General features: G+C 44.9%; 1 protein-coding gene across 1 annotated transcript; it reads left to right on the top strand.

Annotated features, from left to right (window-relative positions):
• The first annotated feature begins 13,628 nt into the window (after positions 1 to 13,628).
• Positions 13,629 to 14,719, top strand: LOC123440079 (fasciclin-like arabinogalactan protein 11). The gene has a single exon (XM_045116664.1). The coding sequence runs from the start codon at positions 13,701 to 13,703 to the stop codon at positions 14,463 to 14,465; it is 765 nt and encodes a 254-aa protein (XP_044972599.1). The 5' UTR covers positions 13,629 to 13,700; the 3' UTR covers positions 14,466 to 14,719.
• Positions 14,720 to 14,935: the final 216 nt, after the last annotated feature.

Below are 14,935 nucleotides of genomic sequence, written 5' to 3'. Positions count from 1 at the left end.
ACATTGATTGCGCGTTTTCCTATTATTTTCTCCGATAGAAATCTTGAGGTACTCTTTGAAGTTCTTTATGTTGGATTGAATATGATATATCTGAAATTGTTTGATGCATGTCGTATAATTAACCCACGGATACTTGAGGTGACATTGGAGTATCTAGGTGACATTAGAGTTGATTGATATGTATCATGGGTGTTATTGTAGTACGAACTCTAGGGTTGTTTGTGACACTTATAGGAATAACCCAAAAGATTGATCAGAAAGAATAACTTTGAGGTGGTTCTACTACCTACAACAATTTCATCTTATGTTCTCTGCTAGATATGAACTTTGGAGTGATTCTTTGTTGCACATTGAGGGGTCATCATATGATTCTACTATGTTAGCATTGTTGAGAGATTACACTACTGAAAGTATGAACCCTACGCCCTATTTCCAAGCATTTATAAAACATTTTGCTCGTTGTTTTACACTTGCTACCTTGCTGTTTTTATATTTTCATATTACAAAAACCTATATCTACTATCCATACTACACTTTCATCACCATCTCTTCGCCGAACTAGTGCACCTATACAATTTACCATTGTATTGGGTGTGTTGGGGACAGAAGAGATTTCTTGTATAGAGCACTGCCAGATTGAACCCATTACAACGCACACCTCCCACTGAAGAAAGATCAATCTAATTGGCCAAACCAAATCAATCGGAGATTTACGAATTTATAATAATCATGCAAATAAGAATCAAATACAGAATTCGGAGAAGACTCGGATCTTTTATCATGAATAATCCAAACATAAACCCACAATTCATCGGATCCCAACAAACACACCGCACAAAAGAATTACATCAGATATATCAAAGCGAAGATGTGATGATCATTGTATTGAAGATCAAGAGAGAGAGAGAAAGGTCTAGGTACTATGGACCCGTAGGTCTGTGGTGAACTACTCACACATCACCATGGAAGCAGGTAGGTTGATGTACAGGCCTTCTATGATCGATCCCCCTCTATCAGGGCACCGGAACAGGGCTTCACATGGGAATACGGCAGAACAGAGACCTATCGCAATGAAGAAAGAGTATCGGGAGGCTCCTTAGGGTTTCGGGGATATTTAGGAATTTATAGGCCAAATATGGACGTCGGGAGGCGCGTGATGGGCCCACCACATATAGGGTGTTGTTGGAAATATGCCCTAGAGGCAATAATAAGTTGGTTATTATTATATTTCTTTGTTCATAATAATCGTTTATTATCCATGCTAGAATTGTATTGATTGGAAACTCAAATACATGTGTGGATACATAGACAACACACTGTCCCTAGTGAGCCTCTAGTAGACTAGCTCGTTGATCAAAGATGGTCAAGGTTTCCTGGCCATAGGCAAGTGTTGTCACTTGATAACAGGATCACATCATTAGGAGAATGATGTGATGGACAAGACCCAAACTATAAACATAGCATATGATTGTGTCAGTTTATTGTTACTGTTTTCTGCATGTTAATGTATCTATTCCCATGACCATGAGATCATGCAACTCCCGGACACCTGAGGAATACCTTGTGGTTTATCAAACGTCACAACGTAACTGGGTGACTATAAAGGTGCTCTATAGGTATCTCCAAAGGTGTCTGTTGGGTTGGCATGGATCAAGACTCGGATTTGTCAATCTGTGTGATGGAGAGGTACCTTGGGGCCCACTCGGTAATACAACATCGCAATAAGCCTTGCAAGCAATGTGACTAAGAACTTAGTTATGAGATCTTGTATTACGGAACGAGTAAAGAGACTTGTCGGTAACGAGATTGAACTAGGTATAGAGATACCGACGATCGAATCTCGGGCAAGTAACATACCGAAGGACAAAGGGAATAGTATACGGGATTAACTCAATCCATGACATAGAGGTTCAACCCATTGAGATCTTCATAGAATATGTAGGAGCCAATATGGACATCCAGGTCCCGTTGTTGGTTATTGACCACAGAGTGTCTCAAGGTCATGTGTGCATAGTTCTCGAACCCGCAGGGTCTGCACAATTAAGGTTCGGTGATGTTTCGGTATAGTTGAGTTATATGTGTTGGTGACCGAAGTTTTGTTTGGAGTCCCGGATGAGATCACTAACGTCACGGGGGTTTCCGGAATGGTCCGGAAATGAAGATTGAGATATAGGATGGTTTCATTTGGTCATCGGAAAGATTTCGGGCATTACCGGCAGTGTACGGGGAGTGACGAATGGGTTTCGGGTTTTCACCGGGAGGGGCCCACCCACCCGGGAGTGAGTCCAATAGTCCTAGGGTGGCGCACCAGCCCTTAGTGGGCTGGTGAGGCCAGCCCAAGTGGGCTATGGTGCTAGGAAATAAAACCAAAAGAAAAAAAGGAGGGAGGTGGGAAGGAAGAGGAGGAGGACTCCTTCCCCAAACCGAATTGGAGTTGGAGTCCTCTTGTCCACTTCGGCCGACACCCTAGGGGCTCCCTTCAGCCCCAAGTCTAGCCCATCCCCTCCTCCTATATATACTAGAGGTATTAGGGTTTTTGAGATACAACTTTGCCACGTGGAACTCAAACCTATACCTCGTAGTTCTTCCTCTAGATCGGAATTCTGCGGAGCTCGGGCGGAGCCCTGCAGGAAAAGAACATCACCATCACCGACACGCCGTCATGCTACCGGAGAACTCATCTACTTCCCCGTCTCTCTTGCTGGATCAAGAAGGCGGAGATCGACATCGAGATGTACGTGTGCTGAATGCGGAGGTGTCGTCCGTTCGGTACTAGGTCGGGACGGATTGTGGGACGGATCCTGGGACGACGGTGATTTGAATCACGAAGCTGTACCACTACATCAACCGTGTTTCTAAATGCTTCCTACTTAGTGATCTACAAGGGTATGTGGATCCGATCTCCCTCTCGTAGATGAACATCACCATGATAGGTCTTCGTGTGCGTAGGAAAAATTTTGTTTCCCATGCAACGTTCCCCAACAGTGGCATCATGAGCTAGGTTCATGCGTAGATGTAATCTCGAGTAGAACACAAAAGTTTTTGTGGGCGTTGATGTTCGATTTGCTGCCCTCCTTAGTCTTTTCTCGATTCGGCAGTATTGTTGGATTGAAGCGGCCCGGACCAACCTTACTCGTACGCTTACGAGAGACCGGTTTCATCGACTAACATGCAACTTGTTGCATAAGGATGACTGGCGGGTGTCTGTTTCTTCAACTTTAGTTGAATTGGATTTGACCGAGGCGGTCCTTGGAGAGAGGTTAAATAGCAATTTACACATCACTGTTGTGGTTTTGCGTAAGTAAGATGCGATCATACTAGATACCCATAGCAGCCACGTAAAACATGCAACAACAATTTGGAGGACGTCTAACTTGTTTTTGCAGGGTATGCATGTGATGTGATATGGCCAAAGACATGATATGATATATTGGATGTATGATATGATCATGTTGTAATATTTAAATATCGACTTGCATGTCGATGCTACGGTAACCGGCAGGAGCCATAGGGTTGTCTTTAAACTAACGTTTGTGTTTGCAGATGTGTTTACTATATTTCTAGGTTGTAGCTTTAGTAGTAATAGCATAGATAGAAAGACAACCTCAATGGCGACACGTTGATGGAGATCATGATGATGGAGATCATGGTGTGGCACGAGTGACGATGAAGATCATGCCGGTGCTTTGGTGATGGAGATAAAGAAGCACGAGATCATGGCCATATCATGTCACTTATGAATTGCATGTGATGTTAATCCTTTTATGCACCTTATCTTGCTTAGAACGACGGTATCATTATAAGATGATCCCTCGCTAAAACTTCAAGATAAAATCATGTTCTCCCCAACTGTGCACTGTTGCGACAGTTCGTCGTTTCGAGCCACCACGAGATGATCGGGTGCGATAGACTCAACGTTCACATACAACGGGTGCAAAACAGTTGCACACGCGGAACGCTCGGGTTAAACTTGACGAGCCTAGCATGTACAGACATGGCCTCAGAACACAAGTGACCGAAAGGTCGAGCATGAATCATATAGTTGATATGTTCAACATGGAGATGTTCACCACTCAAACTATACTCAAGTCACGTGATGATCGGACTTGAGTTAGTGGATTTGGATCATGCGCCACTCGAATGACTAGAGGGATGTCTATTTGAGTGGGAGTTCTTAAGTAATATGATTAATTGAACTAATTATCATGAACATAGTCAAAAGGTCTTTGCGAATTATGTTGTAGCTTGCGCTGTAGCTCTACTGTTTTTATATGTTCCTAGAGAAAATTTAGTTGAAAGATGATAGTAGCAATTTTGCGGACTCGGTCCGTAAACTGAGGATTGTCCTCATTGCTGCGTAGAAGGCTTATGTCCTTAATGCACTGCTCGGTGTGCTGCACCTCGAGTGTTGGCTGTGGATGTTGCGAACATCTGACCTACACGTTTTTTATGACTACGTGATAGTTCAGTGTGTAATGCGTAAACAACTTAGAATTGAGGCGCCGAAGACGTTTTGAAAACACCAAGGAACATATGGGATGTTCCAAGAGATGAAAATGGGATTTCATGCCCATGCCCTTGTTAAGAGGTATGAGACCTCCGACAAGATTCTTTTTCTACAAAGTAAATGAGAAAAGCTCAATCATTGAGCATGTGCTCAGATTGTCTGAGTGCAACAGTCGCTTGAATCAAGTGGGAGTTAATCTTCTAGATGTGATAGTGATGGTTCTCCAAAGTCACTGCCACCAAGCTACTAGAGCTTCGTGATGAACTATAACATATCAAGGATAGATATGATGATCCTTGAGCTATTCACGATGTTAGACATTGCGAAAGTAGAAATCAAGTAGGAGCATCAATTGTTGATGGTTAGTAAAACCACTAGTTTCAAGAAGGGCAAGGGCAAGAAGAGATACTTCATGAAACGACAAACTAGTTGCTACTATAATGAAGAAACCCAAGGTTGAACCCAAACCCGAGACTAAGTGCTTCTGTTATGAGGGAAACGGTCACTCAGGCGGAACTACCCTAGATACTTGGTAGATGAGAAGGCTGGCAAAGTCGACTAAAGTATAGAGGATATACCTGATATTGATGTGTACCTTACTAGTATTCCTAGTAGCACCAGGGTATTAGATACCGGTTCAGTTGCTAAGAGTTAGTAACTCGAAGTTATAGCTACGGAGTAAAAGGATACTAGGAAGGGTGAGGTAACGATATGTGTTGGAAGTAATTCTAAGGGTTGATGTGATCAAACATCGCACTCTCCCTCTACCATCGGGATTGGTGTTAAACCTAAATAATTGTTATTTGGTGTTTGCGTTAAGCATGAACATGATTGGATCGTGTTTATTGTAATATGATTATTCATTTAAAGAAAATCATGGTTATTCTATTTGCTTGAATAATTACCTTCCATGGTTTATTGAATCTCGATCGTAGTGCTACACATGTTCATAATATTGATGCCAAAAGATATAAAGTAGTAATGATAGTACCACTTACTTGTGGCGCTGCCACTTGAGTCATGATTGGTATAAAATGGATGAAGAAGCTTCATGCTGATGAATCTTTGTGCTCACTCATTTTTGAAACGTTTGAGACATGCAAACCATACCTATTGGTATAAACGCATGAAGAAATTGCATGCAGATGGATCGTTTGGACTCACTTGATTTTGAATCACTTGAGACATGCAAATTATACCACATGGAACAAGAAAGTAACTTGTTGGAAGTAATACATTTTTGATGTGTGCAGTCCAATGAGTGCTGAGGCACGCAGTGGATATTGTTATGTTCTTACTTCACTGACGATTTGAGTAGATACAGGAGTATTTACTTGATGAATCACAAGTCTGAAATATTGAAAAGTTCAAAGCTATTTCGCAATTCATCGTGACAAGAGGATAAACTGTCTACGATATGATCATAGAGATGAATATATGAGTTGCGAGTTTTGGTACACATTTAAGACAATGTGGAAATTATTTCGCAATTCATGCCACCTAGAACACCATAGTGTGATGGTGCGTCCGAACGTCATAGCCGCGCCCTATTTTATATGGTGCATACTATGATGTCTCTTATCGAATTACCACTATCGTTTATGGGTTATGCATTAGAGACAACCGCATTTACTTTAAATAGGGCATCGCGTATTTCTGTTAAGATGACACGGTATGAACTATGGTTTGGAGAAACCTGAGCTGTCGTTTCTTGAAAGTTTGGGGCTATGACGCTTATGTGAAAAAGTTTCAGTCTGATAAGCTCGAACCCAAAGCGGATAAATGCATCTTCATAGGATATCCAAAACAGTTGGATACATCTCCTATCTTAGATCTGGAAGCAAAGTGTTTGTTTCTAGAAATGGGTCCTTTCTCGAGGAAAGGTTTCTCTCAAAAGAATTGAGTGGGAGGGTGGTGTAACTTGATGAGGTTATTGGACTGTCACTTCAACCAGTGTGTAGCAGGGCGCAGGAAGTTGTTCTTGTCGTGCCTACACCAATTGAAGTGGAAATTGATGATGGTGATCATTAAGCTTCGGATCAAGTTACTACAAACCTCGTAGGTCGACAAGGTCGCGTACTACTACAGAGTGGTACGGTAACCTTGTCTTGGAGGTCATATTATTGAACAACAATGAACCTACGAGCTTTGGAGAAGCGATGGTGGGACCGGATTCCGGCAAATGGCTGGAGGCCATGAAATCCGAGAGAGGATCCGTGTATAAAACAAAGTGTACACTTTGGAAGAACTACTTGATGGTCATAGGACTATTAAGTAGAGATGGATCTTTAAAAGGAAGACAGACGATGATGGTGAAAAGTCACCATTAAGAAAAGCTCGACTTATCGCAAAGATGTTTCCGACAAGTTCAAGGAGTTTACTATGATGAGACTTTCTCACTCGTAGTGATGCTAAAAGTCTGTTGGAACTATGTTGGCAGTTGCTGCATTATTTATGAAATATTGCACATAGGATGTCAAAACATTGTTTCCTCGATGGTTTCCTTGAGGAAAGGTTGTATGTGATACAACCAGAAGGTTTTGTCGATCCTAAGGGTGCTAACAAGTATGCAAGCTCCAGTGATCCTTCTATGGACTAGAGCGAGCATCTCGGAGTTGGAATATACGCTTTGATAAGATAATCAAAGCTTTTGGACTTACAAGGTTTATGAGAAACTAGTATTTCCAAAGAAGTGAGTGGGAGCACTATAGAATTTCTGATAAGTATATGCGGTTGACATATTGTTGATCGGAAGTAATGTAGAATTTCTGTAAAGCATAAAGGGTTGTTTGAAAGGAGTTTTTCAAAGGAAGACCTGGATAGAGCTACTTGAACATTGATCATCAAGACCTATAGAGATAGATCAAAACGCTAAACAGAACTTTCAAAGAAATGCATGCCTTGACAGGTTTTTGAAGGAGTTCAAAATAGATCAGCAAAGAAGGAGTTCTTGGTTGTGCTGTAAGGTGTGAATTTGAGTGAGACTCAAAGCCTGACCACGGCAGAAGAAAGAGAAAGGACGAAGATCGTCCCTTATGCCTTAGCCGTAGACTCTAAAGTATGTCATGATGTGTACCGCACCTCATGTGTGCCTTGTCATGAGTCTATCAAGGGGTACAAAGAGTGATCCAGGATTGAATTACTGAACATCGGTCAAAGTTATCCTTAGTAACCAATGGACTAAGGATTTTTTTTTCTTGATTATGGAGGTGATTAAAGAGTTCGTCGTAAAGGATTACGTCGATGCAAGCTTTGACACTAATCCGAATAACTCTGAGTAGTAAACCGGATTCGTATAGTAGAGCAGTCATTTGGAATATTTCCAAATAGCACGTAGTAGCAGCATCTACAAGATAACATAGAGATTTGTAAAACACACACAGATCTGAAAGGTTCAGACTTGTTGACTAAAACCTCTCTCACAAGCAAGACATGATTGAACCCCAGAACTGCATGGGTGTTAGATTCATTACAATCACATAGTGATGTGAACTAGATTATTGACTCCAGTGCAAGTGGGAGACTATTGGAAATATGCCCTAGAGGCAATAATAAGTTGGTCATTATTATATTTCTTTATTCATAATAATCATTTATTATCAGGATTGTGTTGATTGGAAACTCAAATACATGTGTGGATACATAGACAACACACTGTCCCTAGTGAGCCTCTAGTTGACTAGCTCGTTGATCAAAGATGGTCAAGGTTTCCTGGCCATAGGCAAGTGTTGTGACTTGATAACAGGATCACATCATTGGGAGAATGATGTGATGGACAAGACCCAAACTATAAACGTAGCATATGGCCGTGTCAGTTTATTTCTGCATGTCAATTTATCTGTTCCTATGACCGTGATATCATGCAACTCCCGGACACCGGAGGAATACCTTGTGGGTTATCAAACGTCGCAACGTAACTGGGTGACTATAAAGATGCTCTACGGGTATCTCCAAAGGTGTCTGTTGGGTTGGCATGGATCAAGACTGGGATTTGTCACTCCGTGTGACGGAGAGGTATCTCGGGGCCCACTCGGTAATACAACATCACAATAAGCCTTGCAAGCAATGTGACTAAGAAGTTAGTCATCATATCTTGTATTACGGAACGAGTAAAGAGACTTGCCGGTAACGAGATTGAACTAGGTATAGTGATACCGATGATCGAATCTCGGGCAAGTAACATACCGAAGGACAAAGGGAATAGTATACGGGATTAACTGAATCCTTGACATAGAGGTTCAACCGATAGAGATCTTCGTAGAATATGTAGGAGCCAATATGGACATCTAGGTCCCGGTGTTGGTTATTGACCAGAGAGTTCTCAAGATCATGTCTGCATAGTTCTCGAACCCGCAGGGTCTGCACACTTAAGGTTTGGTGACGTTTCGGTATAATTGAGTTATATGTGTTGGTGACTGAAGTTTTGTTCGGAGTCCCAGATGAGATCACAGACATCACGAGGGTTTCCGGAATGGTCCGGAAACAAATATTTATATATAAGATGGTTTCATTTGGTCACCGGAAAGATTTCAGGCATTACCGGTAGTGTACCTGGAGTGACGAATGGGTTCCAGGTTTTCACCGGGAGGGGCCCACCCACGCAGGAGTGAGTCCAATAGTCCTAGGATGGCGCACCAACCTTTAGTGTGCTGGTGAGGCCAACCCAAGTGGGCTATGGCTCTAGGAAAGAAAACCAAAAAAATAAAAAAAAGGAGGGAGGTGGGAAGGAAGAGGAGGACTCCTCCTTCCCAAACTGAATTGGAGTTGGAGTCCTCCTCTCCACTTCAGTTGGCGCCCTAGGGGCTTCCTTGAGCCCCAAGGCTAGCCCCTCCCCTCCTCCTATATATACTAGAGGTTTTAGGGTTTTTGAGACACAACTTTGCCACGTGCAACTCAAACTTATACCTCGTAGTTCTTCTTCTAGATCGGATTTCTGCGGAGTTCGGGCGGAGCCCTGCAGGAATAGATCATCACCATCAGCGGCGCGCCGTCACGCTGTCGGAGAACTCATCTACTTCCCAGTCTCTCTTGCTGGATCAAGAAGGCGGAGATCGTCATCGAGCTGTACGTGTGCTGAACGCGGAGGTGCCGTCCGTTCTGTACTAGATCGGGACGGATCGTGGGACGACGGAGTTTTGAATCACGAAGTTGTACCACTACATCAACCACGTTTCTTAACGATTCCCGCTTAGCGATCTACAAGGTTATGTGGATCCGATATCCCTCTCATAGAGGAACATCACCATGATAGGTCTTCGTGTGCGTAGGAATTTTTTTGTTTCCCATGCAACGTTCCCCAACAGGTGCGGCCACCCCTGGACGTGCTTGTTGTGTGCTGGCTCTCGCGTGTAGCCTTCGATCTTCTCCCAAAGCTTCCATGTATTCTTTTGGTACAGAAAAAATCATCAAAAAGTCTCGTGGCAATTATACTTTGTTTGGTACTATAAACTTGAAAAGCCAAAAACATGCAGAAAACAACAACTCACACCGGGCACTACGTTAATAGATTAGTGCTAAAATAATATTAATTGTTAAATTAACACCCAAAAAGTATCCTGAAATTATAACATTATAGCATGGAACAATTAAAATTTATAGATACGTTGGAGACGTTTCAATTTCCCCGAACAATTTGCACCCCGGAGCCACAATCTATTGTGGTGAAGCTTTGTGGTGGTATTGAGAGCCTCCAATTAAGTTGTGCAGATTGCACCAACCTTGTTTGTAAAGGTTTCGGTCGCCACCTTCAAAAGACACCACTAGTGGAATCACGACATGTTGCATTGTGCGAGGGCGTGAGGAGATTATGGTGGCCCTAGTGGCTTCTTGGGAGCATTGTGCCTCCACATCGCTTCAAATGGAGATTAGCATCCGCAAGGGTGTGAACTTCATGATACATCATCGTCTTCGCGTGTCTCAGTTATCTCTTACCCGAGTCCTTTACTCATGCACTTTACTTGGTGATAGCCATATCATTTCTTGTTATATATCTTACTATCACTTAGTTCTTTATCTTGCTTAACACAAGTTATTGGTGAACATAGGTGAGCCTAATTGTTTTATGTTTTGTGCTTGACTAATTAAACATTAGTTCTATTCCCCATTTGTTCAAGCCTAAATCATAATTATTTTAAAGTGCCTATTCATCCCCTCTTGACGATATCCATGTCCTTTCAAAGGGAGTTGGTGCAGCGCTCGATGACAGTTGATTTTTTAAAGATAAATAGGGAGGCTCTCCCTGGCTCGATATGAATATGAAACCAAAGTAGTTCAAACATCTTATTACAACAGTTCGAAGGGAAACTAACATAAGAGTATTAAAGGAAACTAAGTGCACTAAAGTTGTAGTAGAATGGAAGTAGGCAGGCTCACAGGCCGCCAAAACAAGAACACATGACACTTATCTGATGCAGTGATCCGCAACATTCACGCTAATCTAACTCAATCTCAGATATTTTCATGCACTTCATCGGAGGAGCAGTTGTCGCCTTGATCGCTTCCTTGACATTGAGAACATGGTCTTCCGCACGCTCCATGTCTGCAATGACCGCTTGCATCATCGTCTCATCCATGTAATCCTCCTCGTCGAACGAGCCGTCTCATGATTTAACATAGTGTTTGTATATGTACTTCATATATCGCTAAATTTTTTTAATATTGCATTTTTTTATTCTTTTTCAAAAATAATGCACCGATTCGAAATTTTTCAAAAATAAGCCTGCCTCGGCCACTTCGAAGCCGATTGGAGGCTGTCGGCTCTAGTGCTAGTCGGCCTAGGCCCGGCCGATTAGTGGCTCTCGGCCACGTGGCGGCCGACTAGTGGCCAGGCCACGTCGATTGCCCTGTCGGCTCTGCCTGTCGGCCCTGGCGAAGCCGATAAGGCTATCGGCCTAGGCGTGGCCGACTAGTGGTCACTAGCCAGCCCGAGGCAGCCCCTTCCCCCTCTCCTTCTTCCTCCTTCCTCTTTCTTCCTTCTCCCTTCTCCCATTCTACCTTATCTCCTTTCTCTCTTTCTCCTCCTTCCTTCCCCCCCCCACACAAAAAATCTTCCATTTCCACGTTTTGAACCGTACTTTTATTGTCTAAGGAGGAGGGCATCCAAACTATCCGTCTCACTCGCGATGGAATTTTTTATTTTCAACGTTAGCTATTTTCCCGACTCCATTTCCCGCCCATATTCCCCCAATCGGCCACGCCATTTCGTTCCCTCCTCCGTTGCCGCCAATATTTCCACGTCTCCATTCCCGCCAAATTTTTCGCACCACCTTTCCTGCCAAATTGTGCCCGTTTATTTTCCCACCAACTTTTTACCCTCTTATTTCCCGCCAAATCTTTCCCGCCTCATTTCCCTCCTCGTTTTCCCGCCATCTTCCTGGTCATCTAAGTCTATAAAAGGAGGCATTGGACTGCCTTCCTCCATCATCAAGCCTCAAAGGGACTTGTGAATCTTACAAACAAAGTAAGCCTGGATCATCTTACAAACAAAGTAAGATTCCCGAAATACATGAAATAAGATTCACAAGTCCCTTTGAGGCTGGATGATGGAGGAAGGCAGTCCAATGCCTCCTTTTATAGACTTAGATGACCAGGAAGATGGCGGGAAAACGAGGAGGGAAATGAGGCGGGAAAGATTTGGTGGGAAATAAGAGGGTAAAAAGGTGGCGGGAAAGGTGGCGGGAAAAGAAACGGGCAAAATTTAGCGGGAAAGGGTGGTGCGAAAAATTTGGCGGGAATGGAGACGTGGAAATATTGGCGGCAACGGAGGAGAGAACGAGATGGCGTGGCCGATTGGGGGAATATGGGCGGGAAATGGAGTCGGGAAAATAGCTAACGTTGAAAATAAAAAATTCCATCGCGAGTGAGACGGATAGTTTGGATGCCCTCCTCCTTACACAATAAAAGTACTGTTCAAAACGTGGAAATGGAAAAAAAATTGTGCGGGGGGAGAACGAAGGAGAAGAAAGAGAGAAAGGAGATAAGGTAGAATGGGAGAAGGGAGAAGGAAGAAAGAGGAAGGAGGAACAAGGAGAGGGGGGAAGGGGCTGGCTCGGGCTGGCTCGTGGCCACTAGTTGGCCACGCCTAGGCCGATAGCCTTATCGACTTCCCCCAGGCCGACACGCAGTGGCCTGGCCACTAGTCGGCTCCCACGTGGCCGAGAGCCACTAATCGGCCTAGGCCCGGCCGACTGCTTCCTATCGGGCGCACCAAAGCCGGCAGCGTCCAATTGGCTTCGCAGTGGCCGAGGCAGGCTTATTTTTCAAATTTTTTGAATCGGTGCATTATTTTTCAAAAAGTATAAAAAAATGCAATATTAAAAAAAATTAGCTCATATATCCACATTCACTAATTCAAAGAAGAAGAGAATAAAAATAACACGACATTTCACCAAATACTTGTGGAGCATAATGAATATTGTACAAGAAAATATTACCTTTGCGGCGGATCGATGAGAGGTGTGAAACGGTGACGGAAGACAAGCGAGGTGAATCCCGGTTGTAGCGTTGGAAGAGACGAATAGTTTTTAACAAGATGAGAGGTGTTAAAAAGATCGATAGTTTTTAACAACGGATTAACAAATTTTTAGTAGTTTTTCGTTAATAATTGTAAAGTGATAGCCACCGGACACATTTGCGTCAAATGTGGTAGTTTTTGACAATTTACTCCGTTGGAAGAGACGACTTCGTCAAGTTTTGGCATCGGTGTGGCGGGGTTGCCACAGACTTTTTATCACCCACGGAGTGTTAATTCTTTCCTCACCTGCTACAGACTTTTCATTACCCACGGCCTTCTAATCGAAATTGATGGCACATGCGCGCGCACAACTAGTTCTGCACGGCCGTTGGCTGCGCAAGATTCTCGTGTGCTCCGCGTACTACCATTAAATCATCGCAATCGAACGGTGACAGTTCTCGAGAACTGACTGCACCGCGGCTCACTTCATTGCGTCGCCCAGCATCGTGTCGTAGCGCACATTCCCGCCATTCCACGCGCAGAGAATAACATAACCCTCATCGGCAACCACCGATGGGTACGCACCGTCAGACCAGCTCATCTCCAGCCGGTCACCCCTAACCCCACCCCACGTCGGCCTCCCTATATCAGCCAACACCAGCACCCTGTACCGACAACACGCACTACACACACCACCGCTCTCTCCTCAGCTGCAACCTCCGTTGTTCAGACTTGAGAGCAATGCCAGCCAGAGCCACACAAGCAATGGCAGCGAGGAGCGGCATTGTCGTCGTCGCGGCGGCGCTCTTGGCCCTGGTGGCCGTGTCGCAGGCGCAGGCCCCGGGCCCCTCGGCGACGCCGGCCGGCCCGCCGAACGTGACGGCCATCCTGGTGAAGGGCGGGCAGTACACGACCTTCATCCGGCTGATGAAGGAGACGCAGCAGGACACGCAGCTCAACAGCCAGCTCAACAACTCCTTCAACGGCAACGGCTACACCGTGTTCGCGCCCACCGACAACGCCTTCAACAACCTCAAGCCCGGCACGCTCAACAGCCTCAGCCAGCAGGAGCAGGTGTCGCTGGTCCAGGGACACATCCTGCCCCAGTACTACTCCATGGAGTCCTTCCAGACGGCCAGCAACCCCGTCCGCACCCAGGCCTCCGGCAAGAAGGACCCAATCACGCTCAACATCATCGCCACCGGCAACAACCAGGTCAACGTCTCCACCGGCGTCGTCGAGGTCGCCGTCAACAACGCGCTCAGCGCAGTCAAGCCGCTCGCCGTCTACTCGGTCGACAAGGTGCTCCTGCCCGCAGAGATGTTCGGGGCCAAGGCTCCGGCGCCCGCGCCCACCGCCTCCAAGGGGGACAAGACCAAGAAGGGTGAGGCCGCCTCCGGGCCGGCCGGGTCAGCCGACGACGCCGCTCCCACGGGCGCCGCCGGCGCCAGGGCCGTCGGTTGGGGCGTGGCCGGCATGGCTGCTCTTCTTGGCTACCTCTTGTGAGCTGGGTAGCTTGGGATGATCGCACGACGACCAGGACGCCATGGCCATCAATCAATGTGCATACACTTGACGGGTTTTCTTGCCTTCCACGTGCCGGTGGTGTTTCTTTCCTTCCTTCCACCCTGTTCAAATTCCTTTCTTCCATTCTTGTTCTTGCCTTCTTGGCGGTTTGTTGAGATCGGGTTATGTGATTGAATTTATGTGTTTGAGGCCAGAATGTTCGTAACGACGCAGTACATTTTGGGTTCCTGCTAGTGCGATTGAAAGACATGGTCCATTTGCGATTTGGGTGTGTGCCCGCGAAAAGACTGTCGTCTGTCGGTGCTTTGCTCACGTTATTAGTTGAGCTGCTAATGATCAGAGCTGGTACTAAACCAGGATAAGATAATGGCTGCCTCTTTGATTTGGACGTGTTCTCTGGTCAAAATGGGATGGTAGTACACGTCTAGTGTTCGGTTTTGGATTTATCA

The sequence above is a fragment of the Hordeum vulgare genome, chromosome 3H (assembly GCF_904849725.1).
Source record: "Hordeum vulgare subsp. vulgare chromosome 3H, MorexV3_pseudomolecules_assembly, whole genome shotgun sequence".
Taxonomy (NCBI): domain Eukaryota; kingdom Viridiplantae; phylum Streptophyta; class Magnoliopsida; order Poales; family Poaceae; genus Hordeum; species Hordeum vulgare.
The sequence above is the reverse complement of the archived record's forward strand: the minus strand, read 5'-3'. Positions and strand labels throughout refer to the sequence as shown.

Excerpts from the sequence above, each read along its gene's own strand:
- LOC123440079 (XM_045116664.1), top strand. The coding sequence starts at position 13,701 with ATGCCAGCCAGAGCCACACAAGCAATGGCAGCGAGGAGCGGCATTGTC.